This window comes from Suillus plorans (assembly GCF_016647745.1).
Source record: "Suillus plorans strain S12 chromosome Unknown HD556scaffold_133, whole genome shotgun sequence".
Classification (NCBI taxonomy): Eukaryota; Fungi; Basidiomycota; class Agaricomycetes; order Boletales; family Suillaceae; genus Suillus; species Suillus plorans.
The window spans coordinates 469-25,669 of NW_024537517.1; the positions used below are offsets into that span (position 1 = coordinate 469).

Genomic DNA, 25,201 nt, shown 5'->3' on the forward strand with positions numbered 1-25,201 from the left:
GACGCCCGATTCCATAATCACGAAAGATGAACCATGAAACGCAGAATACTGACACATGCTATCTCCAATGCTCCGGATACCCTGACACCCAACACAGTTGCCGAGCTCCGGGTCACCGAACCCCGAACTCCGAAATTCGGGACTCGGGTTTCGGGACTCGGGACCCGGAGCTCGGCAACTGTGTTGGGTGTCAGGGTATCCGGAGCATTGGAGATAGCATGTGTCAGTATTCTGCGTTTCATGGTTCATCTTTCGTGATTATGGAATCGGGCGTCAGGGACTCGGTATTCAGAACACTGTCGAGTCCCAGGTCACGAGCTCCGAGTCCCGAGTCCCGAAACCCAGGTCCTGAGTCCTGAATTTCGGAGTCGGGGTTCGGACCCGGAGCTCGGCAACTGTGTTGGGTGTCAGGGTATCCGAACATTGGAGATCGCATGTGTCAGCCAAACATGAACCATGAAACGCAAAATACTGACACATGCTATCTCCAATGCTCCGCATACCCTGACACCCAACACAGTTGCCAGCTCCGGGTCGCCGAACCCCGAACTCCGAAATTCGGGACTCGGGACCTGGGCTTCCGGGACTCGGTATTCAGAACAGTGTCGAGTCCCGAGTTCACAATGTCGGGGTTCAGGGTTTTGTCAAATGTGTACGGCAATAACAAATGTTAATTTGAGCATATTGATACATCTTCCCCCAGTCTCAAATATCAAGTGCTGAGGTCCGGGTCTCGGGACTCAGTACCCTGGCACTCGGGACTCCCATATGTCAAGTCCCGAGTTCCAATTATCGAATACCGAGGCTCGCATCCAAATTATTCAGTCCCATATATCACTTCGCAAATGCTCAAAATTGAGTATTGAGGTCCAGATAACTATTGGTACATGGTATTCATTTGTTGGAATGTATATAGGTCACAATGCATGCTCTTTGTGATCTTTCACACACTGTATGGACCATCCACACTAGCCCATCCACATGATGGAACACCAGCGTAAATGTGAACAGAATCCCTCATATACCATGCCCAAGCAATCTGATCCCCTTCCACATCATAAACTCCATGTCTCACAATCCTTCCGGAAAACGCAATCATACAGCCGGAATTGTACTTGAACTCCAGCTGAAGGCTTGGCATTGTCATCCGAGCATTAGAATAGTTCCCCACGGTGGTGAGAATGTCGAAGCATTCAGCAATGGACAAATGGTCTCGATGATTGGGGTTTCCCGATTGGAAATGATGGAGAGGGTGTTAAACACCGATGCCCAGTACTGCAGGGCCTCTGGCATCTGTGGCAGATCCTTGCTTACTGCTATATGTCCGAGGTTTGACAAGGTTCGCAACCCTGCCCAGTACTGCTCAGGATGCATGACTCTGAGTGCCGCGACGCGATGGCTGCTGGCCTTGCAATGGCTTTGAGGATATTCTCGCAGGAAGGTCCCTTCAATGATGCAGATACCTCCGGATCGACACATTCTTTGGGATTGGTGAGTATGACTGCCGGAATCACCATCTCATCAGATCCTACCTCATGTCCCTGTTGAAACCATGCTGGAGATAAATTGATGCATCCGGGAGTTGCCCCAACATCTTCCGAGCCCCGGTTGAACCACTTTTGATTAGTTTGCCAATTGCCATCAGCCCTTACACTTTTTTCGAGGCTTGGAGCGAGCAAATCGGTGGCCTCCCTGATTTCCTTCTGTAGGTTCCATTTGATATTCAATATCCATTGAGTAACAATGTATATTACACACCTGGGTGGTGTCGGTCAGGGCGTCTGGGAGGTACCATTCATGATGGCACTGGATGCATCGAGAATTGTGGCAGGTTCGTCACCAACCTTTTGCCTTCATGGCCAGGAGGACACCTCTCAAGCAACCTAGCCTCTCTCTGTTCATTATGCCCGGTGTCCTTCGGGGAGATCAATTGCTATATCTTGCAATATCCATCTGCATCTGAACTGTCATGCAGGAATTTGAATGATAAAATGAATTTTCGAATCTGCAGGAAGACCCACTGGGATTTCTATATGCCTTTATGAGTACATCAACCAAGCGATCACACGTCATTACCAGATCAGTGTCTAGGTTGGGAGAAGGTATGACTGGGTCTCCTCCAGTCTTCTCTGCCTTGAATTTCTGTTCGGTATATTCCCCTGCTTCATAAGTGACAGTCAGGGCCCAAGTGTGCCAGATGTTTATGCTATCAGGAGTGGAAGGGGAAGAGATGTTCATGCTGGATGTTGATCTTGGGAAATCAGACGCTGAATGCTGGATGTCCAGACTTTGGTGTTAAAGGGGGTGGAGATAGTGAGGATCAGATAAGGGAGCCTGGATAATTTTGGCTGTCAAAGATGTATTATCCATTGCTCAATGAAATACTACCTGATTGGAAGTGTGCTGGATATCAGATATTCATTTGTTGACTCCCGGGTCCCGGAACTTGGAACTCGGTACGGTTGACTCAAATTTTGGTGGTCAGAACTTGGCTTCTCATAGGGCAACACAAGCCTCGCACCCGGGATTCCACATTCTGCAAGACAACCTACGTGCCATCAAAGGCCATGTCAAGAGAGCACCTGCTGCTCTCTTCAGAAACATCTCAACTTCGGTTGGCCATTTAACACGGAAAGTATTAACTAAATTATGTGTTGAGTCCCGGGTCCCAGAACTCGGAACTCGGAGAATTTCGGTGGTTGGAACTTGGCTTCTCGTAGGGCAACACAAGCCTTGCACCCCGTATTCCCCATTCTGCAAGACAACCTGTGCACCATCAAAGGCCATGTCAAGAGATCACCTGCTGCTCTGGGAACTCGGTAACTTTGATTTATTACCTCCTCTGATTTGGTTGATGTACAACTACCTCAGCTCCATCATGTCTACAATTATGATACACATGGGCCCACCCGTCTATATTTTATACCACCCTCGGCCCACCTGTCTAATGAAATATTGTATAAAACACTCTCGGCCCACCCATCTAATTAATATGCGTCTGGGCCCACCCGTCTAATTTAATATGTGTCTGGGCCCACCCGTGAATGTAATAACAAGTACCTACCCATCTATCTCATACACATCTACCTTAATACACCCATCTGCATAATATCCAACTACCTCGGCCCACCCGTCTACCTAATATTCATGTACATCGGCCCACTCATCTACTCTATATACTCCCTGCATGGGCCCACCCACCTCCATCAGGAATAATTTTCCTCCCGGCCCATCCGTCATAGTCGAGGATATTTTTATCATGGGCCCATGATCCACTGGCCCGTATCATACGGGATATTATGCACGTCCATTCCCTCGTATTATATGGAGATAGGTCACTGTAATATGTGGGCCCACCCGTCTAATATAATATATAATATAACAACCTCAGCCCACCCATCTAATACAATATATCTGGGCCCGCCCGTGTATGTGATAACAAGTACCCTCAGCATACCCGTCTATCTGATACCCACCTACCTTGGTACACCCATCTACATATATCCAACTACCTTGGCCCATCCATCTATAGAATATCCATGTCCATCGGCCCACTCATCTACTCTACATATTCCCCACATGGGCCCACCCGCCTCCATCAGAAATAATATTCCTCCTGGCCCATCCATCATAGTCGATGATATTTCTAACATTGGCCCATGGTCCATTGGCCTGTTGTAGCACTCGAGCTTGCGCTATGCTTGTATTCAGTTATTTCATGATTCACATCACACAATAATCGCTTCCCGTTCAATCCGACACTTTGACATTTCGGACCCAACATTTTGACTAGCAGACCCGATGTTTCAGCCACATCAGACCCAACATTTTCCCGTGCACTTGTCCTATCCGTGTCTCATCCTGTCTTGCTAGCCCCACTAGGTGCATAGTTCATTATTTTGCACATTACTCATGTTGCAGCAAGTGCTATTACATGTGTTCCCATAGTCCGCAGCGCCTCGTGTTTGTTTACATGTACATCAGACCTGAAATATTCCGCAGCTACTTTCGCCTACAGGTTCCGCATTTCTACATACTTATATATATATTGGACTGACCTCAAGCCTTATTCATCATCCAAGTAGTAGGGAGCTGTTTCCTGACGCTTTGTGGCCAAACCCAATATTCCGTAGTTCTTAGTTGACATTGCAAATATTACTGCTCTTTCTATCTGAAATACCTGTCATTATCAATATATTCCGCATACCGCTCACTTTCCCAACATTCACTACCACTATTCTCCATAGTCCACTGAACCCGCACCCGAAACCCGCTAGTCCGCTAACCTGAAAACATCGGACCCGACACTTTGGCATCGGACTTGTGATTATACCTTCGGACTTTGTTTCCCACACTCGGACTTTTGATCGCTTATCATTTCACTACCTTCAGACTAATATCAGATAGTAGCTAACCCCTCGGGTCGAACGCACTTGTCTAGCAAGTACAGCAGATTGAGCCCCTTCAGTGACAAATTCCGTATTATACGGGCCACCCGACCTACATAATATCCCATATGAGACGGGCCAGCGGATTATGGGCCCATGTTGTGTATATTCTCGATGATGATGGATGGGCCAGGACACATAGTATTTCCGATGGAGACGGGTGGGCCCATGTATGCCAATGATATATATATCCTTGATGTTGACGGATGGGCCAGGGGAATATGATCATTCATGGAGATGGGTGGGCCCATCAGGGTAATATGTAGAGTAGGATATTATAGACAGCTGGGCTGAAGAGAGATGTAAGGCAAATATTGTTATATAGACGGGCGGGCCGACAGGGGTGTATTACATATATGGGTGGGCCGAGGTAGGGGAATATTACATAGATGGGTGGGCTGACGCGGGGTGTATTACATATACAGGTGGGCCGACATAAAAAGTATTACATATATGGGTGGGCCGACGAAAGGGATATCAAATAGACGGGTGGGCCGAGGGTGTGATAAAATATTTATTACATAGACAGGTGGGCCAAGATGGGGTATAATTATATAGACGGGTGGGCCAACATAGGATGTATTACATAGACGGGTGGGCCGACGTGGGGGATAATACATAGATGGGTGGGCTGATGTGGGGGAATTGTACATAGATGGGTACATATATGGGTGAGCCTAGATACGTATAAATGTCAAATTTTCAGTGCAAAACTCCAAACCGAGATTTACCAACCCCCGAACCCCGAAATTGTGGACTGCCGGGTGTTGGGTTTCGGGGTTCGGGGGTCCCGGAACTCGGAACTCGGTATGTGAGACAACAAAAATATATTTCAAACACGGGTAAGTCAATGTGTTTGTCAATCAACTCGATTGTAAATTATATTTTATTAATTTCCCAAGTTCCGAGTTCCGAGCTCTGGGACCCCCGAACCCCGAAACCCGACAGTCCACAATTTCGGGGTTCAGGAGTTGGTAAAATGTGTATGGATAGATGAAAGGTTGATTTAAACATTTTTGAAAGATGTCCCATATGAAATGTTAAGTCCCGAGTTTTGAACTCCGGGTTTCAGGACTTCGGGCTTCGGGACTCGGCCTTCCAGAAACCCGGAAATTGAAACTTGGGACTTGACATTTCATATGGGACATCTTTCAAAAATATTTAAATTAACCTTTCATCTATCCATACACATTTTACCAACTCCCGAACCCCGAAATTGTGGACTGCCGGGTGTCGGGTTTCGGGGTTCGGGGGTCCCGGAGCTCGGAACTCGGAACTTGGGAAATTTGGGGAGATCAATAAAATATAATTTACAATCAAGTTGATTGACAAACACATTGACTTACCTGTGTTTGAAATATATTTTTGTTGTCTCACATACCGAGTTCCGAGTTCCGGGACCCCCGAACCCCGAAACCCGGGACCCAGCAGTCCACAATTTCGGGGTTCGGGAGTTGGTAAAATGTTTATGGATACACGAAAGGTTGATTCAAACATGTTTGAAAAATGTCTTTCATCTCAAAAATCGAGTCCCGAGTTCCGGTTAGTGCTGAAGCTTGAAACTTGAAATCAGTGGAAAATGAAATCTCGCAACAATGTACACATGAAGATGTTTCATTTCCTTTGACAATTCACCGAGTGTCTTGTACTAACCTGACAACACAGTCTGGGCTTCAGGCTTCAGGGCTCGGTACACGACACTCGGGGAATTGTGAAATTTCTATTTCCTTGGACATTTCACTGAGTTCCGAGTCCGGGCGCCGAATTCCGAGTTCCGAGCGCCGAGCTCCGAGTGCCGAGTGCTGAAGCTCAAAACTTGAAATCAGTGGAAAACGAAATCTTGCAACAATGTACACATGAAAATGTTTTATTTCCTTTGACAATTCACTGAGTGTCTTGTACTAACTCAGGGAATTGTGAAATTTCTATTTCCTTAGACATTTCACTGAGTTCTGAGTTCCGAGTGCCGAGTTCCGAGTTCCGAGTGCCGGATGCTGAGTGCTGAAGCTTGGAACTTGAAATCAGTGGAAAACAAAATCTCGCGACAATGTACACATGAAAATGTTTCATTTCCTTTGACAATTCACCGAGTGTCTTGTACTAACCTGACAACACAGTCCGGGCTTCAGGCTTTGGGTTTCGGGGCTCGGTACATGACACTCGGGGAATTGTTTATGGAAATGAAACATGTTCATGTGTACATTGTTGCGAGATTTCATTTTCCACCGATTTCAAGTTTCAAGCTTCGGCACTCAGCCACTGGTCGGTAGTCAATATAGGCAAATGGTAATGAAAAATGAAAGTTGTTATTACGCTTAACTTCCTTACCGAAGGTTGTAGTCCGAGTCTAGGGGAGTGTATTGGTAGTCTTTTCTTGTCCATCAGTTATCATTTAACCGAGATATAAGCTAAAGAAATCTGAAACATCGGCAATAATGAAAAATGAAAGTTATTATTATGTTTAAGTTCCTGAACAAAAGTTGTAGTCCGAGCCAAGGTGAGTGTATTGGTAGTTTTTTCTTGTCAATTGGTTATCTCGTTACTCGGTACTCGGTACAAGGGAATCAGTACTTGGTATTTGGTTCTGATACTCATACCCGAGAATCAGTAGTGGTACTCGGTACTCGGTTCTGATACTTGGTACCCGAGAATCAGTAGTCAGGTACTCAGTACTTGGTTCTAATTCTCGGTACCTGTGAATCAATAGTTGGGTACTCCAGCCAATAGTCCCGAGTCCCAGTACTGATACTTGGTATTCAGTAGTCAGGTTTGGAACTTGGGTCTTGGTTTGGTTATCATTTGACTGAGATATTGGTAGGCAATATTGGCACTCGGAGCTCGAATACTGACTATCAACTATCAAGTGTCGGGACTTGGTAATCGGTAGTTGAGACTTGGTGCTTAATGGATATTGCATATATACATAAAAATACAAAATATGTTCCTATGTGTTCATTTCTAGGTGAATAGTTATATCTCAATCATCTATTCAACAATAGAAACAATGTATCAGGAGCTCAGGACCATAGGGTAATCCTTTATTGTATAGTGTACCTCCCCCTCTTCTGGTGGTTCACCTGCTGGGGTTTTTTCCCTGTAGGACTGGACCTCAAGGACTGTAGGGAGTCTATTCCTGAGCATATTCGGAGTAGATATATCATATAACCAGCCCAGGACACACAGGATCCTTTTCCAGGAACAAAGCATAGACAATTGCACTTGTGACATTTTTTCACGATTTTCAGTATCTTGCCCTTGCATCCATGATCCAACCTTTTAATATATAATGAGCATAGCTTATATTCTTGCTTCTTATGACCAAGATCAGCTCACAATAGGCTGGAGTTTGTGAGCTAGTGTGTATACTTGCCATTTCGCCTGATAAGGGGCCCATGCCTTCAAAACATTGAATCTTCATAATCAGAAACCTGGGGTACATTTCAAATATCTTAAGTATCATAGACATAAATTTACAGACAAATCAACCAAGAATTGAGTACTGAGGAAGTGAAATGGGTAAGAAATTGAGTGTGGGAAACTTCAAAGACCCAAAGCATCGAAAATGGTTAGTTGAGCAGTGGTAGGACTTTAATGCTGGGTCAACTCATATTTTCACTATATCCCTTCTACCCACCCCCTACCCTCAGGGCAGTAGGCAGTATGGGTTCCTTGGGTAGTTTACGATCTATCCTACATATTTGTAATGATATTTTTGGCCTGAATCATATATAAATGTGACTTTGTATAAAAGATGTCTATTGTCACTCTCCACACATATGTCATTTTGCCTATCATTACATCAATCCTTCATGAATCTTTCTAAGCTTTTAAGCTATTATAATGGATGTATATGGGTGTTATTCCAGGTCTCTGATCACATCACAGGCTTGTTATGTTGGATATCTCGACATAATGTGCAAGTCTCGCTATTAATATTCATTCTTTTATCTTTAGACTCACTTACTGCACACATGTATTTCATTTGTCATTATTGATGTTTCGGATTTCTTTAGCTTATATCTCGGTCACATGGTAACCAATGGACGAGAAAAGACTACAAATAAACTCACCTAGACTCGGACTACAACCTTCATTAAGCTGACTACTGATTCCCGGGTACCGAGTATCAAAACCAAATACTGAGTACCAATTACCATGTACCGAGTACTGCGTAATGAGTAACAAGATAACCAATTGACAAGAAAAGACTATCACTACACTCACCTGGACTTGGACTACAACCTTCGGTAAGGAAGTTAAGCATAATAACAACTTTCATTTTTTCATTATTGCTGATGTTTTGCCGAATGACAAGGAAAGACTACCAAGACACTCACCTTGACGTGGACTACAACTGTCATTTTTCATTATCATTTGCCTATATTGACTACTGAGTCTCGAGTACCGACCACTGACCACCATCATGAGTACCGAGTACCGAGTGCTGACAAATACAATTCCCAAGTTATTTGAACCCTACACCAATGGATAATACATACAAATACAATTCGTGTCCATTTGAAGTACCGGGTTTCAGGTTTCGACACTCGACACTCTGGTGATTTGTGCAATGAGTGAAAAATGGACATGTTGTGTACATATTTTCGGGGTTCGGGGTTCGGGTTTCGGCCCTCGGCCCTCGGAACTCAATGACTTGTGTAATATAATTGAAAAATGGACATGTTGCACACCCGGTTTTGAGTTTTGAGTTTTGGGTTTTGGGTTTTGGCACTTGAAACTCGGTGATTTGTGCAACAAGTGAAAAATGGACATGTTGCATACATATTTTTGGGGTTTGGGGTTCAGGGTTCGGGTCTCGGCCCTCGGCACTCGGAACTCGATGATTTGTGTGATATAAATGAAAAATCAACATGTTGCACACTGGGTTTCAAGTTTCACGCTTTGGCACTCGAAACTCGGTGATTTGTGCAGTGAGTGAAAAATGGACATGTTGTGTACATATTTTCGGGTCTCGGGCTTCGGGTTTCGGCACTCGGCACTCGGAACTCGATGATCTGTGTAATGTAAATGAACAATGAACATATTGCACACCCGGTTTTGAGTTTCGGGTTTCGGCACTTGAAACTCAGTGATTTGTGCAACAGGTGAAAAATGGAAATGTTGCATACATATTTTCGGGTCTCGGGCTTCGGGTTTCGGCACTTGGCACTTGGCACTTGGTTATTTGTGTGATATAAATGAAAAATCAACATGTTGCACACTGGGTTTCAAGTTTCATGCTTTGGCACTCGAAACTCAGTGATTTGTGCAGTGAGTGAAAAATGGACATGTTGCGCACATATTTTCGGGGTCCGGGGTTTGGATTTCGTCCCTCGGAACCCGGAACTCGATGACTTGTGTAATATAATTGAACAATGGACATGATGCACACTGGGTTTCGAGTTTCGTGTTTCGGCACTCGAAACTCGGTGATATGTGCAATGAGTAAGAAATGGACATGTTCCATACATATTTTCGGGTTTCGGCGCTCAACACTCGGAACTCGATGATCTGTGTAATGTAAATGAACAATCGATGTGTTGCACACCGGGTTTTGAGTTTTGGGTTTCAGCACTCGAAACTCGGTGATTTGTGCAGTGAGTGAAAAATGGACATGTTGAACAATGGGTTTCAGGGTCTCGGGTTTGAAAAATAGCATAATAACAACTTTCATGTTTTCATTATCATTTGCCTATATTGACTACCGAGTCCGATAAGGGACCCCTTGGATGATCCATTGCTCAATGAAATACTACCTGATTGGAAGTGTGCTGGTTATCAGATATTCATTTGTCGACTCCCGGGTCCTGGAACTCAGAAGTCGGTACGGTTGACCCAAATTTGGGTGGTCGGAACTTGGTGTCTCACAAGCTTTGCACCCCGGATTCCAAATTCTGCAAGACAACCTGTGCACCATCAAAGGCCATGTCAGGAGATCACCTGCTGCTCCAGGAACTCGGTAACTTTGATTTATTACCTCCTCTGATTTGGTTGATGTACAACTACCTCAGCTCCATCATGTCTACAATTATGATACACATGGGCCCACCCATCTATATTTTATACCACCCTCGGCCCACCCATCTAATACAACATCCCATACAACACCCTCGGCCCACCCGTCTAATTAATATGTGTCTGGGCCTACCCGTCTAATACAATATTTTATAATACCCTCGGCCCACCCGTCTAATTTAATATGTGTCTGGGCCCACCCGTGAATGTGATAACAAGTACCTACCCATCTATCTCATACACATCTACCTTAATACACCCATCTGCATAATATCCAACTACCTCGGCCCACCCGTCTACCTAATATTCATATACATCGGCCCACTCATCTACTCTATATATTCCCTGCATGGGCCCACCCGCCTCCATCGGGAATAATTTGCCTCCCGGCCCATCCGTCATAGTCGAGGATATTTTTATCATGGGCCCATGGTCCGCTGGCCCGTATCATACGGGATATTATGCATGTTCGTTCCCTCGTATTATACGGAGATAGGTCACTGTAATATGTGTTAAATCTGCCTGACCGATGTTTCAACACACGCACCCCTTAAGGCACGCTGAAATGTAGAGGAAGCTGTTTTCAACGCACGCATGCGCTCCGCTAGTTTCAATGAATCTGTGCGAAGTTGTGAGCAAAAATTAATACAAAGAACTTGAAAGGCACGGACAAGGCAATGCGAATAAATGCCGCTGAGTTTCCGCTTGCTCGTCATTGGCGTACTCACCTCCAATGGGAGGTGTAGTCGTGGAACCATAACTTAGGAACAACATAGGCACACATGACCCGGGATCCGGACATGCCGGTGACAGGGTATATATCTAGGCACCCGAACAATCCTATTAAGTATTGGGGCCCGGGAGCCGACTGGTCGACGTTTTTCTTGTCGGTGCAGCCATGCTTCTTCTTCTCCCCAACAATTTCCATATTCACGTAGAGGGCTATACTATATAGAGACCTGGAAAATGGATCATATTCTACTATCCAAAGTTTGCTTAAGTGCAGCATGACCATCGCCAAACACATTTTTTTCGACCTCCCTCGAAGTAGCGAATGAAGTCAAGGGCGTACTTTCGTTCACCAAGGTGGCCTTGTAGCAAGTGAACATGAACACCCCCAGATCCCATCTTGTTCATAATGAATCACTTCATCAAATGTCTAACGACCTTGTTATACAAGATCACAATCTAGGTCCTAGGATATTCCACATCCGGTCCGAAGCCTATGCTCATTCATCTGGTACGGACGCTTGAACTCCTTTCCGCAGTACGCACAAACAGCCTTAATCTTCCCCTCGTGCACTTCTTTGACGTGACGAGTGAGATTATCCTTGTTGACGAGTGCCGAGCACCTCTCCCAGGTGCATTTCACCTTCGCTTGGCTAGCCTGCCCAGCGGGGACAAACAGTTCCGCGTCGGGTCTGGCTGCAGAACTCGATGGAGCATTTCCCTCGAAATGAATTCCCTGGAAGGGTTTCGCAGCGGGCTCATGGACGGTGCCATGGACCGGTAGATCTAGGGATACATTGTGAGTGTTTCAATGCAAAGTTGTGAATGATAACGAATTTACCGAAGCGAGCATCCACACCATCTGATGACGATTCCATGACATGCGGGTCAGGAAATGCCGGAATGCCTGCAGAGTACATGCTGTGCTGAGGCTGAGTTACATAGTCGGCACAACTGTGGGCGCCATGGGGCAATAAGCCTGTACATGGTAAGCATTGAAATTTGAAAGACTGCATATACAGCAACTCACCTTCTGTACCTTCTGATGACGATTCCACGACCCCGAATGATGCTTCATGGGGTGCATGCTGTAGCCCGAAGCAGGGGTCGTGCGAAGATTCAGACGGTAGAATAGCATTGAGGCTATCGAGTCCAGCTTGGGAGTCGATGGTGCTATCACAGCCGCCCACATCCTCCATTGTGGCATCTGACTGGTAGTTGTCAAGGAGATTCATGAAGCTGTGAACCTCCTTGATTTCCTTGTGCACGTGACGCTCTAACCTGTAGAGGCGGTCGAGGCACTCGAGATATGACTGCCGGACTAGTCTTGTTGGGTGTTGATCAGGTGCCTGTACTGACCATGTGGACGACAGGTTTTGTCGTGTTGATCTGGATGAATTTATGGTGCGCGCCTAACCTATCCATCTGTAGACTCTAGGCGACAGGTAAAACAGTACAGAAGCAAGGGAACCCTTGTTATCCTTTGCGAGAGTCGGGAAATTGATCACAAAATGGAACATCATACCAAGCCCTTTTTATCATGCGCTTCGTGCCCATGGCGCATCTGGCAGGCGCAGTGTGGTAGTACGCTGATCCATTGAGTGTTTTACTTTTAATGAGTTGCCTCGTGTTGAACGGGACCAAATTGGCAAGCTTACAGGAAATGAAGTGCATGTCAGATGCAAAATGTAATTATCGCCTGCCATTCCAGCCTTGTGAACTTTGCTGCTACCTGTTATAGATTCAAATCACTCGAGAGTCGACAGCCATGCGCGACCTGTTATAGATTCAAACCACTGGAGAGTGAACAGCCATGCGCGGCCTATCATAGATTCAGATCATTCCAGGGAACAGTCATGCGCCACCTATCATAGATTCAGATCATTCCAGGGAACAGCCATGCGCGGCCTGCTTGCTTCTATATGACAGTCAAATAAATTTCCATAAACGATAAACGATGTTTGATTGGCTGACTACATACTTAGAAGCAGAATTATGTCATCCTATAGTCGCCACGGCTACTACTATGTCACGGACTCGTGAGTTCTCTGATGACAGGTACTATTATGAACTTGCTGAACCAGGTTATCAGGATGTGTCTAGCTACCGTGGTAGCTCCATTTGGACGGTCTCCATCGCGGTGACTTCCTTCTTAACCAAGAATTGTATTGTAACAAGAAAGGATCGTTTCGATTGGTACTCGTGCTTCATGATGTCAACAAGGGCAGATAGCAGGGACACAAAAGCATCGAAATTCTGCTCTCCATCAATACTGGTTGATATTGCCATTCCCAATCGACTTCCAAACATAGCCATGGCGGTCCATATGTATGTTCTCTTTCATGAAATCTGCGATAAATAGGTAATTACGTCTGCAGCCTTTACTCAACCACATGGAATTCCATTAGGACAATCCGCTAGAATCCACCCTATTGGTTCGAATCCACCGTTAAATATTACCGCAATGCCACTGTGAAAGGGGGGAATCATGCATAAGTGCCAGTGCACCGGGCCCGAAGGGGCCAACCGCAGGAACCATCAATATTAATCACTGATATCCCAAGTGAGAACTGAATGTGTTCCGATAGGCCGGCCACGCGTATAGGCTGAGATATGAATTACCGTGTAAATGACTTCGAAAAAAGTCTACTGACGACCCTATACTACATGTACGAGGTTATCGTGTACATAATAGTTCCCGTCCATTCGAAGCTTTCATTCCATCCATTCGGAGCTTCCATCCATTCGAAGCTTCTATCCCGCGCAATCGAAGCTCCCATCCGTTCGAAGCTCCCGTCCCGCGCAATCGAAGCTCCCATATTCCGTGATTCAAAGCTCCCACCTGCGCAATCGAAGCTCCCGTCCGTTTGAAGCTCCCGTCCATTCGAAGCTCCCATCCCGCGCAATCGAAGCTCCCGTCCCGCACAATCGAAGCTCCCATCCCGCGCAATCGAAGCTCGCATATTCTGTGCATTCGAAGCTCCCGTCCACATATTTAAAGTGTAACTGGCACTGAAACGGAAGTATGTCACTGTGTCGACATGGGAACATTTCAATTTTGGTGCAGGATCAAAAAAGATTGTACTAGCACTTGCAAGCGTTTCCTACTGAACTTAAGAAATAGAGGAAAAGTCAATGCGTACGATAAAGAACTGCGGAAATGACTTGCAAGAGCTGTATAGTCCCGTGAAATAGGGTGAGTAAGTGTGATGGCCGCTCACCATTGCCTTTCGGGTTGATTCGGAGTCAGTGATTTGATGTTGTTTTTGCTCCAAGTAACATGTCAAAGTATTCTCTATCCATGGGCATACCTAGGCTGGTAATGGGCCAAATCCAAGCGTCATCCCAAAAATTGGCACAACGTTATTGTGATCCGACCCCGGCCATCCTTCAATGCCATTGCTCTACTCAGTCTCGTTACATTCAGTACACCAGCAGGGAGTCCAACCCCGGAGTACTCGCCTTGCTCTTCCCTTCCCTTTCTAAATCGCTTCCGTATATCCTGGCAGATTTGACTAGTATCAAGGGCGAATGAAGTCTGAGAGTGGAATTTAGCGACGCACTAGTACTAAAATGATGAATGATTTGTCGTCGCCTTATTTTCGAGTTGTGCATAGTAAGCCATAAGAATGAGTTGATGACAGACCTCACCTTCCATTGCTGACTAGAGTTCCAAGCGGACGGACCCTTGACTCACTAGGGGCAGAGCGCGGTGTAGCAAATCTAATCAGTGTAGGTATGACAACATATGGCGAACGTACGTCCTACTGCAAGATGCTGTGATGGCCAGACCCTGCTATAATAGAGACTGCAGCTGTGAAAAACAAATTGTAGACACACCGGATCCTTCCGAGCACTCGACCATTTCGCTACTTGCCGGCTTATTTCATCAACGTCCGTCAGGACGCATCCCAATCATGGCCATGGCATGTCAGCGCTCCAAGTCAGCATTTGAATCCAAATAAGTATGTGTCCTCGGCCATGCTCCCCATTTTTCCCCTCACAATTGAATAGACAATTCAGCTGCATGCTCTCTCATAATCAATGTCGATGTCATCACGCGAGAAACAGCCATATCTAATTGAATCTTATTCCTGTTGCTGTGCATCATGGTTATGGTTTTACCTTTTGTGTTCCCTTTCAAGATCCACTATGCGTCTATCTCCAGGACTTTCCCTGTTCAATCGCTAATGGATGACCAAGCCTCCGTCAAAGCGCTCCATGGCGAATGAGGTCGAGGATGAACGTTCGAATGTCGGAGTTTGCGACCTCAGTGCGGTTCCGGATTGGTTTCATACATTCATTGCCCCAATGATCATAGTCATCGCATTCGGGTGGCCTTCAGGAAACATCGGTACACTAGAGAATACAACTTCGAGAAGACTAAATCAATTATCAATAATCGAAGCGGTGAAGTTGGGTGTGTGTGCGTATGTTTCACTGTGTCGGTCAAGGCATTCAAGATATGATTGCAGCATTGGTTTCATTGAATGTTGATCTGGGGCCTGCCCCAGCTGCGAAGATGTCGTCGATGGGAAGGTTGTTTGCATTGGTCTAGACCTCAAAGGTTAAGTCATGTTTTCTGTCAACAAAATATAAGCTTACATATGTAAAGGCGGCTTCAGTCTGAATACTGAGTTTATTTTCTGATTGGCACGGGAAGTCGTATGGATGCAAGAAGGTCCTGCCAACCTTTGCGCGGTTCTTTATATTTCTGTTTGGGGCCTGTTTGCTTCCTGTAGGTTGAGTGTGATTGTGCGGTCTTGACGCGTGGGAGGACATAACATTAAGATGGAGCGTGGTCTACGTTAGGGCTAATGCCGACCATGACGACACACAAGCCAACTAGGTACACTTTGTTTATCCATCAGGAACAACCTGAAAAATGCAAACCTTTACGATCCATCAAAGTTTCCTATCATAAGGAACACCGTGTTCGCTAAAAATTATGATATACACCATACCGCAAGTAACCTACATAGCATTTGCAAGTAAAATCTAGCATCCGCACTCCTTATCTCCAACATCCACTAGTTAAATCTACCATCCGCATACCTTGCCTTGAACATCAAAAAGTATATATATGATTCCCGCCCGCCCACCCTTGTCGGATTTAGTATTCGTTTAGTTAGTTAGTTAGGATCAGATACACATCTTCCTCCAATCCATGTGCCAGCCACAAGTCAAATCCAGCATATGCAGTCCTTACAGGAACTGCAAAAATCAAGACAATATGCCTGACACCATGGCAATATAATCACCAAAAATAAAGCAAAACAATACCAAGTCACAACAAGATCCTGACCTTGGCCCACGCATGCCACCCGCATATCTTATCTCCGACATTCACAAATCAGATCACAAGGATCACTCCATTCATTTCATACTAAGCTTGCGATTAATTCATATCGTCCAATTATCATCCAGCGCTCATGACGGGCTATAAGAACCTAATATTGTTTCTTGCATATTTACATGGCTCTGTGAAGAGGCATATGTGCGATAGAGGGCAGTGTTCCACGCACCTCCTTATCCAGTTTTGATTCAATTGTTGGATTTAGTTGCCAGTTCATGGGATCAGGCTTATAATATCAGTTTGGCTCTCTTTTGATCCTTGCACCGAAATTGAGACGTTGACATGTTGACATGTCGATACTGTGACATACTTCCGTCTCATAAGTAAGTAACCGGGCGCTGCTTGCCGGGTGACCTCTCAGCATCTCCGATTGAAGGCTGCCGACGACCGACCGGCGACGCTAATGTGAGTTATCGTTCACATAACATTTAAGACATCGTGAATTGGATCAAAGAGAGCCAAAACTAGTAGCCTACTAGCGTATCCCAAACCCCGGTCTTGTAAATAGCACCACCCTTGTATATAACTCCCCAAGTTTATGGTGGTAGTACTACATCAAACTTGTTGCTGTGTTTTCACTGACGATATCACGCAGCTTTATGTAAGAGTATCATAGCAACATACAAATTGTGTGTGGTTCAGAGTAGAACCGGTCCATTACTGAACCGAGGTCCGTAGAAAATGGAAATCGATCAATCCTAGGCGTTAACAAGCAGACGCCAAGACGAGCTATAGATTGCCGCGTGGTCCAATCCGATAGATAGTTCACGCAAAGACTGAAACAGCAACTATCTTAATGCGGCATTCGGGTCGTTATGAACTGATTTGCGCAGTGTAGTAGTGCAACTGAAACGGCGAGTCTGATTAACCCATTCCAATGAGCTTACGAGGTTACGAAGAAAGCCACCATACCAGTGTTTCTACCGCCAGTAGCAAGCCTGGAAAATGGGTTCGGGTCAGCCACTGGCGGTACGGCGGAGGTTGGCGTTTCCCAGGAGCAACAAAGCTTACTAGTAGGCTGGAGGAATGCGACATGTGACATATTAACCGAGACGGCGAGACCCTGGACTGAGATCTCCTGAACCGTTCTGAGAAAACCGCCGAAACTCTAGTTCGGATTACGTTAACCTGTCAAACTACCTTGTCTTGCCAATTCAGATCCATTCGCTTTAACGCAACCTTTTCAGCATTCAGAATTTGAGAAGAAAAAATGAGAACAATTTTACGCTGCATAGAATCAGGATGATCACATTTGAGGTCCAATATCGAAACCCGCCGAGACCGTCTTCGCAGTCACAGCATGCCACTAAGAGCCAATGGAATCAACCATGGGTTTGGGTTTGGGATTGTACTCACGTAGGAATGTCCCGTCTCCAATGATTATCGGCGTCCTACGCCCTTGCTATTTCATCGTTTAGCAAATTCACTCACCACCAACCCTAAACATCGACTCTAACGGACAAACAACACTTCACCGACGTTCCGGGTGAACACCTTCCCTCTCTCGGTATCCAATATTCTTATTCCCACTGCCCGCATCTTCCCGTCAGGGGACAACGTCGTGGCTTACTTACAGTGCGTCATCTCCATCTCACTAGTCTTGCCCTATCTGGTCACCACTACTCAAGTTCCATACTCGCAGGTCACCGCTTGAACAGGCAATGGTCCGATGTTCGCCTGGCAGGTGAAACTTGTGTTGTCCAAATTTCTGACGGGCATTATTGCTGACATCACATCAGGTGCTGCAATACGTGATTGCTAGCCGAAGCGTGCAACGAACCAACATTCCCCAAAATAGTAGCTCACGGAGGGGTGCATCTAGCGAGTTTATGTAAATGAACGGTGCGGCCGACGCGACACGACAAAGATCACAAAGGCACATGTCCTTCACAGGATGTGACCAAATTGTATGTTTGCGCAGCCTGAGGTAATCGGTCAGAAGTTAAGTTTCATTTGATAATGGACACTACCGTGACTACATGCGCGTGAAAATTGCCATTGGCATCCATGACTCCCTGGAGAAGTCAGGTAGTTAAGGAAAGAGCCACGTCGCATGAGAAGTTCGGAGACGGCCAAGTCGTAACTTGAAGATTGGGCACTGATAAATTCAAAATTACGCGAATCATGTGGCGGGCGCGTCTTCCCTGAAGTCGGCGCCGTCAAAGAGAGGATTTCCTTCGGATAGATCAAAAGCTTGACAGATCTTTTGAAGGCCAACGGTGACTCTACTTCAAGTTTCGGGTTTCGAACCTGAGAGTGATGATGGGGTAAAATCAGGGATGTACCGGTGCATGCAACATTCTTCGTGTGGGTAAGCTAATTGGGTGAGCAAAGATTTAATGGTACATGTACGAAAGGCTGAATGAACGGATACCGGCGTGACACGCTGAACGAATGTCACGCAACAGCCTAGGCGTCCGCCATCCTTTCGGGTTTTGCTCATGTACTATATACAGAATAACAAACATCGAATCTTAATTACTATGACCTCCAAATGACCTCAATATCCAACATTTTTCACCACACCATAAGTCAGTGGAACGAAAACACAAGCTCCAACTTTTCTAGAAAATACTTCAGACACTCGAATTTCGGGCAACGTCACTGGGAGTATCTCCCATCAGTTCTCTCCAGTCAATTCCCCACTCAAATCTAAATGATCCAACAAGGCGGTGAGACCTCGACCAGACACTACGGCAGCAACGCTGACTTGATTCAGATTCGATAACCTGCCAGATTTAACTAAATCGCACGAGCTCTCATGCCACTTCTTTCGGAGGCCTGAGTGACATCCGGCGATGTACATGGGACAGGAATGGTAGCATCATCGTAGTGAGTGCGTCCCTATTTTCATGTTTAAGTTCGATAAAGTCACAGGTAGCTGTGAAGTCGATCAGGAATCAAGCTTCAAGCACTAGAGCTCAAGGTTTGATCGAGACTTACACGATACACTGTCCCACTGTACGGCACTGTATCAGGCTTTGGCCAATTCGTTGCCTTGGTTTGCCCCTGGTATGACAACGGATCGCTTTCAGGTTATCTGGAATCCCATGGTCAAACTGTGTTCATAATCAATCGTTTCCAACTGGTATGTCTTACATGATCTGTCTGAAACTTTACTCATGCCTTCGCAGCTCAGTGATATCTCTGCGGGTCTTCAACACCATAGGTGACTTGCTCAGTTTTTCAGCATGGTCGACAATGGTTCTTTGCCTCAGTCCACTTGTGCTTCGCTGTTCAGGGCAATCTTACTGGGATGGAGTTCGTGGGCACGTCTTATTTTACGTCTGCCCTGGATGGCACTGTGCGGTGGATAGCACCCAAACTTCTTACAATTCCCAAAGAAGGCGCAATCATGATCCCGATATCAAATATACGACGTATATTCGTTTGGGCATATTTGCCCAAGGTTACGTTCCTTCAACGCTGAGTCTCACCCTTGCGCCAGGTATTGACGGGCAAGCCACCCTACTCTCAGTTCAAGCGAGCGCACAAGTTGTGGTCACAATTTCTCTTGGAACAAAACCGTGGCATCCGGTTTCTCGCAATCATTGATAGCCATTGGGGTTTTATTCTGAATTGCCGGTCTATCAAGGACTGTAGACTGTCCTCTCAGCAGGTAGATGAACACATCAAAGGACAACTCTACCTCTTTCAGCCTGATACATCATCTCCCGACTAATCTCTAGAGTCTGGCTTACCATCATGTCTGTCTGTATGGACTTGACTTCTTATGCTCGTGCAACAAAAACCATTGAACCAAGTCCTGTATTCTCGAATAGTCAGGACCACATGATGATAATATTGACCGCAACCCTTGATTCGGTATAACTTATAAGTGGGCAACTCTCTGTCCCAGGCTATCATCTGACTTGAACTCGAAGTTATGCAGTATCCCGGGCTCACCATCAACAGTGCATAGTGCTCTCCTCAAGACGTTTACGCAGCGAATACATCGTGCAGTGTGCTGCTGCAGTACGTCTCCCTTTATCATCGTTATTTGTTCGCTGATGGTGTTCCCGCAGAGAGGTATCGATGTTATGATGGTCAGTACTCATCGATCAATGGACTGAACATTCGACCAGGAAATCGATACACGCGGCCATGCTGCTATCATTGTGGCCACTTACATTGACTATGCTGAGAGCTTCGACGCTAGCCAGTGGACAAACTTCACCAACGAGCCCCCTGCTGGCCAGCGTCGTTTTGCATTCTCAGAGGTCATGAACTTTGCTGCTTCCTTGCTTATTGACGTCGCAAAGATTCTTCCTAGTTGAGCATCAGGGCGATGAAATTAGCAAGAACTTTTATGCTGACGACTACCTAGCGCAGCAGTAGCTCAACAGCACTGGCATGACGCTGAACTATGCTCTTGACACGTTCGCACAGACCACTCGCGGTGCACTGATTTCCCAGGGAAAGACACCTGTCGTATGGGAAGGTATGTGCCGTGTTTCTTCCTCTGAATGATGGTATTGAATGGCAACGGCGATCGTTCAGAAATAGTCCTCGACTAGAATATTACGTTGTCAAACGAGACTATTGTAATGTAAGTATCATAATATCATGATCTGTTGCTGATATCCCATCTGGCGCTGCAGTACGTGGTTGTTACACAAACTGTGCAACTAAAAACGCCACATCACATAAATCGTTGCGTTTGTAGTTCTGGAAGGAAGGTGATTGGAACGAGTTCAGGTTGGGAGCTGGCGCGTTTTGTACTGGCGTTACCGTGCTCGTTTTTTGTCGGACCTGCACTCAAAGCTTAACTTTGACTGCCGGTATGTCCAAGGTCGTACTGGCCTTCCATAGCCATAAAAATTCTGAATTCTATTGCGTTGAATAGCCTCGAGTGTGACTACAAGAGCAGGAATCTCGCATCACTTCAAAATGAGCTTACCATGAATGTTTGTCAAAGGTTTAGGTCGACACTAATAGACATCCCATCGACGTCTTCGTTGTAGTCAGGGCAGGTCCATGATCGAGCCAAGATTCATCGAGATCAAGCTTGCAATCATATCTTGTTGATATCTTGAGTACCTTGAGATGCACGGTGCGTACACAAGGAAGTCACATGCCTGTATTTGAAGAGGACCTTATCTGCCCAACCGAAATGTAGACTTTCATAGATGAAGTTTTCAACACACGCACCCCTTAATTCCACTGCTTCAATGAATCTGTGTGAAGAGTACTGAGAACTCAAAAGGGCGATGTGGATCGATGGGAATGAAGGCCGCTGAGTTGCCGCTTGCTGTGAGGCTCGTCGTTGGCGTAATCTTTCACCTCCAAGGGATTATCGAATCGATCATCATCTCCAAGGAGTGTACTGGATGACTTTTCATAGGCAAAATATTTCAGAATAGAGTCTGAAATACATTTGTAAATATATTGAGTTTCTCAATGTTGATGAGGCATACCTTTTCACAGTTTTCAATGACGACGAAGAAGGGGCTCAGGTCCTGGCTGCTACTGTCAAATATTGTTGAGGTCGAGGTATCACGACAAGACACACCCGTTTACCGACCCCAACTGCTTTTGAAACCCCACGCCAACCTGCCTAATAAAGTCATATTTATGATACGATTCCAATCAACTTTTTCAAGCCTAGTACTTTTGCGGTGATAGGGCGTATATTTAGGCACCCGAACAATTGGGTGGGCGGTGGTGAGGCATCAGGGACCATGCCAAGCGAACGTCGACGCTGCAGTTTCGTCCACCAAGGTGGCCTTGTAGAAGCAAATACTAAAGTACTAACATCCCCGAGTAGATCGCATCATGTTCATAAGAAACCACACCAACAAATATTGTAAGTACATTACCCAATCTAGGTGATAGCACCATCATGACCAGCTACAGGGCTATGCAAAGGTCCCTCGCCGCGTTGCAAAGATATTGGAACTGTGGTATCCTGTTGCTGGGGTCCACTGCTCGTCCCTTTCACTGGCTTCTCTGATAGCAAGTACAACAATCGAGGAGCATCAAGATGAGCGTCCTCGTTACCAGCAAGTACCCTCGTGTCACTGTCACAAGACCTGTACATTCGGATCACACTGAATCTCTGGCTCCTCGTTCTCTTCCAACCAGCCGTCCTCTGAGTTTCATTTTGAAGCAGCATGGAATTGGGAAACTCGTCGAGAGCAGCCATAATGACATCGACAAGTGCAACAAGGCCTGGTCCTCGTTCTTGGAATTCAAATGGACATATTGCGGGTCTAGCTAGCGACTTTGACGTACAAAATAACAATCTAGGATCTTCTACATCTAGGGATATGCTCATTCATCTGATACTGGCGCTTGAACTCCCTTCCGCAGCCTGTACAAACAGCCTTAATCTTCCCCTCGTGCACCTCTTTGACGTGGCGAGTGAGGCTATCTTTGCTTATGACTGCCGAGCACCCGTCCCAGGTGCATTCTACTTTGTCCTTTGCTTGGTTAGCCTGCACAACGGAGACGGACAGTTGCGCGTCGGGTCCGGCTGAAGAACTTGAAGGCACATGCTCCCCAAAATAAATGCCCTGGAAGGTTTGAGCAGTGGGCTCATAGACGGGCTCGGACGTGCCACCGAGCCATAAATCTGGGGATATATGTTAGCGCTTCAATGAAAAGTTGTGGATCATAACGGATTCACCGAAGCGAGCATCCATGCCCTCAGGCTCTGATTCCGATTGGGTGTCGTGGTCCGAGGAGCTGGATGCCCTGATGAGTTTCGTGCAGGGGATCGTGAGCGGGAGTGAGTGGAGCACATGGGTGCGCGAGCTTGGTTGCGTTGGGATGGGGTCTGGTGTTCACGGCTGCTGCTCTGCGTCGCACTGGCCAGTTGGAGCTGTGGACCAGGAAGCAGGTGGAAGCAGGTAGCGGGGTGGCAGCAAGCAGTTTTGGAAGCGGGAGCATGAGGGTGGTAGCATGGGAGCAGGAAGCATTGTATAGAGGTAGCGGGGAGCGTTTGGTAGAGAAATTGGGCAAACATTAGCGACATGGTATTGTGGGTCGAGAAGAAACACGAACCTCGGCAAGACTTTCGAAACGGACTTTGTTCCACACTTCTTCGGCCAGGTTTTTCAGGAGGGTTGAATTGAAAACGCTGATGTCGAATGCGTTGTCGAGAGTGAGGGTGTCGTGCCAATCTCTGCGTACGCGCGCGGCGTATAGCAGAAGCGATCGTTCACCAAGAGGCTCAGCTCGCTGAGGGTGGGAGATGATGTTCATGAAAAACATTGTGATAGCGCGTTGGTGCTTCTCAGGCCATCCCAGCCTGTTGATCTGGAGGAGGAAGCAGTTTTTAGCCATGTCAAATTGCCGCCATTCGAGGCTATGGTCTTGGATCACTTTGCGGGAAGGCTTGAAGGATGCGACCGGTTTCAAGGCGACGAAATCGTCAACCTTTGTGAAGCCGTAAGTGTTGTCGGCAGATGATTTTGCTTCGTCTGCCGTTTTCTTACAGCCCTCTGGGCTGAAGTACCAGAGCTCTACGTACTCGTAAGATTTGAGCTTGTGGATAGCATACTGGGAGGGGCGGTGAGTAAGGGAGTCGCCGACAGAGGTACCTGCCTTGAAGTCATTGATCTTCGGCTTTTTCTTCTCCATTTCTCTTCGCTCTTTCTCAGCTTCTAGCTCGAGGGTGAGTCTCTCCTGTTCCACACGTTCGTGTTCAGCCTGGGCTGCTTCAGCTGCCAGTCGCGCTTCTTCATTGGATTGTGCCGTCCAGGCGACTAAGCGGATGTCACGGTCTTGTTTCCAGCCATTGGATAATTCATTGGCTGCTTCATCGTGAGTAAGTTGCAAATTTCCAATGATGCGGTTGCGGATGGCTTCGAAAGTGGCAGATGCGAAGTTTGGCTCAATGTCCAGTGCCGGGTCTGACACGATGCGGGCCATGATGAGATTAAAAGGGAATAGATTTGTTTTTATAAATGAGAGATAATGCTGTTAGGGATGGACGGTGTATGGATAGCGGAAGAAAGAAAAGAGCTCGATGATAGACTCGTCGAAGATCTTACTGGTGGAAGAGTGAAAAGAAGAAGCGCCGGCTTCTTCCGCTCTTCCAAAGACGGAACTCTAAGACTACGCTCGTGCCTCGCTGCGTCATAGAGCGGCAACAATTCTAACGGAAATCTACATACACAATGATTAACGGCCCGACAGGTATAGTTCTTCGGGCGCGCGAACTCCTTGCAGCTTATCGAATCTTGATCAGGGGCATAAACCGTTGCTTTCATATTCTGCAAACTTAATTTTGATTTTAGGGCCCATGCACATGGCAAGTCGACGTAACCCGATACTATACTAATTCTCCGCATATATGTCTGAGCTTGTAAAGACCCAAAGCGGAACTTGTGAATACCTCAGGCCTCAGTGACTAGTCGTGTAAACTTACATCATACAATTTTGTTGCGAGGTCTACAGTGTCGCTCTTCCGTGGAGTCGGCGAAGACACAGGCACAAATATTGAAAGAACGGTTGCCGTATCAAGGTGATTCTCTTCATAACCTCGTTGCCAATGATCACACGTGCTTACTTATCTAGTATTGATGGGATAATGTTGCCGTTTCATGGCTCGAAGCCTCGGAAAGTCCGGTTGAAGGCTGCCGACGACCCTATGCTTACAAGTACATGAGGTTATGGTGCATGTAAAATTTAATTTCATAAATATAAA

The 25,201-nt window shown here is 46.2% G+C and overlaps 5 protein-coding genes across 5 annotated transcripts; 1 reads left to right on the forward strand and 4 right to left on the reverse strand.

Moving 5' to 3' along the window:
• Positions 1-831: 831 nt before the first annotated feature.
• On the reverse strand, positions 832-2,421 carry HD556DRAFT_1426708 (uncharacterized protein). The gene is made up of 7 exons (XM_041304638.1): positions 1,966-2,421; positions 1,872-1,933; positions 1,808-1,851; positions 1,759-1,781; positions 1,533-1,703; positions 1,361-1,463; positions 832-1,212 (listed from the first exon to the last, which is right to left on the reverse strand). Exons 1-7 carry the CDS (start codon positions 1,969-1,971, stop codon positions 944-946), a joined length of 678 nt encoding a protein of 225 aa, XP_041152150.1. The 5' UTR covers positions 1,972-2,421; the 3' UTR covers positions 832-943.
• Positions 2,422-10,685: 8,264 nt separating this feature from the next.
• Positions 10,686-12,427, reverse strand: HD556DRAFT_1314880 (uncharacterized protein; the record flags this gene model as incomplete). The annotated part of the gene is made up of 9 exons (XM_041301031.1): positions 10,686-10,763; positions 10,797-10,900; positions 11,011-11,082; positions 11,192-11,223; positions 11,246-11,405; positions 11,536-11,591; positions 11,870-11,978; positions 12,034-12,171; positions 12,223-12,427. 9 exons carry the CDS (start codon positions 12,425-12,427, stop codon positions 10,686-10,688), a joined length of 954 nt encoding a protein of 317 aa, XP_041152151.1.
• Positions 12,428-13,855: 1,428 nt separating this feature from the next.
• Positions 13,856-14,850, reverse strand: HD556DRAFT_1314881 (uncharacterized protein; the record flags this gene model as incomplete). Its single annotated transcript, XM_041301032.1, has 5 exons — positions 13,856-14,223; positions 14,336-14,366; positions 14,414-14,503; positions 14,614-14,730; positions 14,839-14,850. 5 exons carry the CDS (start codon positions 14,848-14,850, stop codon positions 13,856-13,858), a joined length of 618 nt encoding a protein of 205 aa, XP_041152152.1.
• A 5,403-nt stretch (positions 14,851-20,253) lies between these two features.
• Positions 20,254-20,825, forward strand: HD556DRAFT_1451510 (uncharacterized protein; the record flags this gene model as incomplete). Its single annotated transcript, XM_041307968.1, has 4 exons — positions 20,254-20,373; positions 20,464-20,523; positions 20,574-20,594; positions 20,634-20,825. 4 exons carry the CDS (start codon positions 20,254-20,256, stop codon positions 20,823-20,825), a joined length of 393 nt encoding a protein of 130 aa, XP_041152153.1.
• Positions 20,826-23,514: 2,689 nt separating this feature from the next.
• Positions 23,515-24,423, reverse strand: HD556DRAFT_1250971 (uncharacterized protein; the record flags this gene model as incomplete). The annotated part of the gene is made up of 1 exon (XM_041298973.1): positions 23,515-24,423. One exon carries the CDS (start codon positions 24,421-24,423, stop codon positions 23,515-23,517), a length of 909 nt encoding a protein of 302 aa, XP_041152154.1.
• Between the last annotated feature and the right edge of the window lie 778 nt (positions 24,424-25,201).

Coding starts and splice junctions, on each gene's coding strand:
- HD556DRAFT_1426708 (XM_041304638.1), bottom strand. Junction 1,782..1,807: donor CACAATTCTCGATGCATCCA/GTGCCATCATGA, acceptor GGTACCTCCCAG/ACGCCCTGACCGACACCACC. Junction 1,704..1,758: donor CCCTGACCGACACCACCCAG/GTGTGTAATATA, acceptor TGGAACCTACAG/AAGGAAATCAGGGAGGCCAC.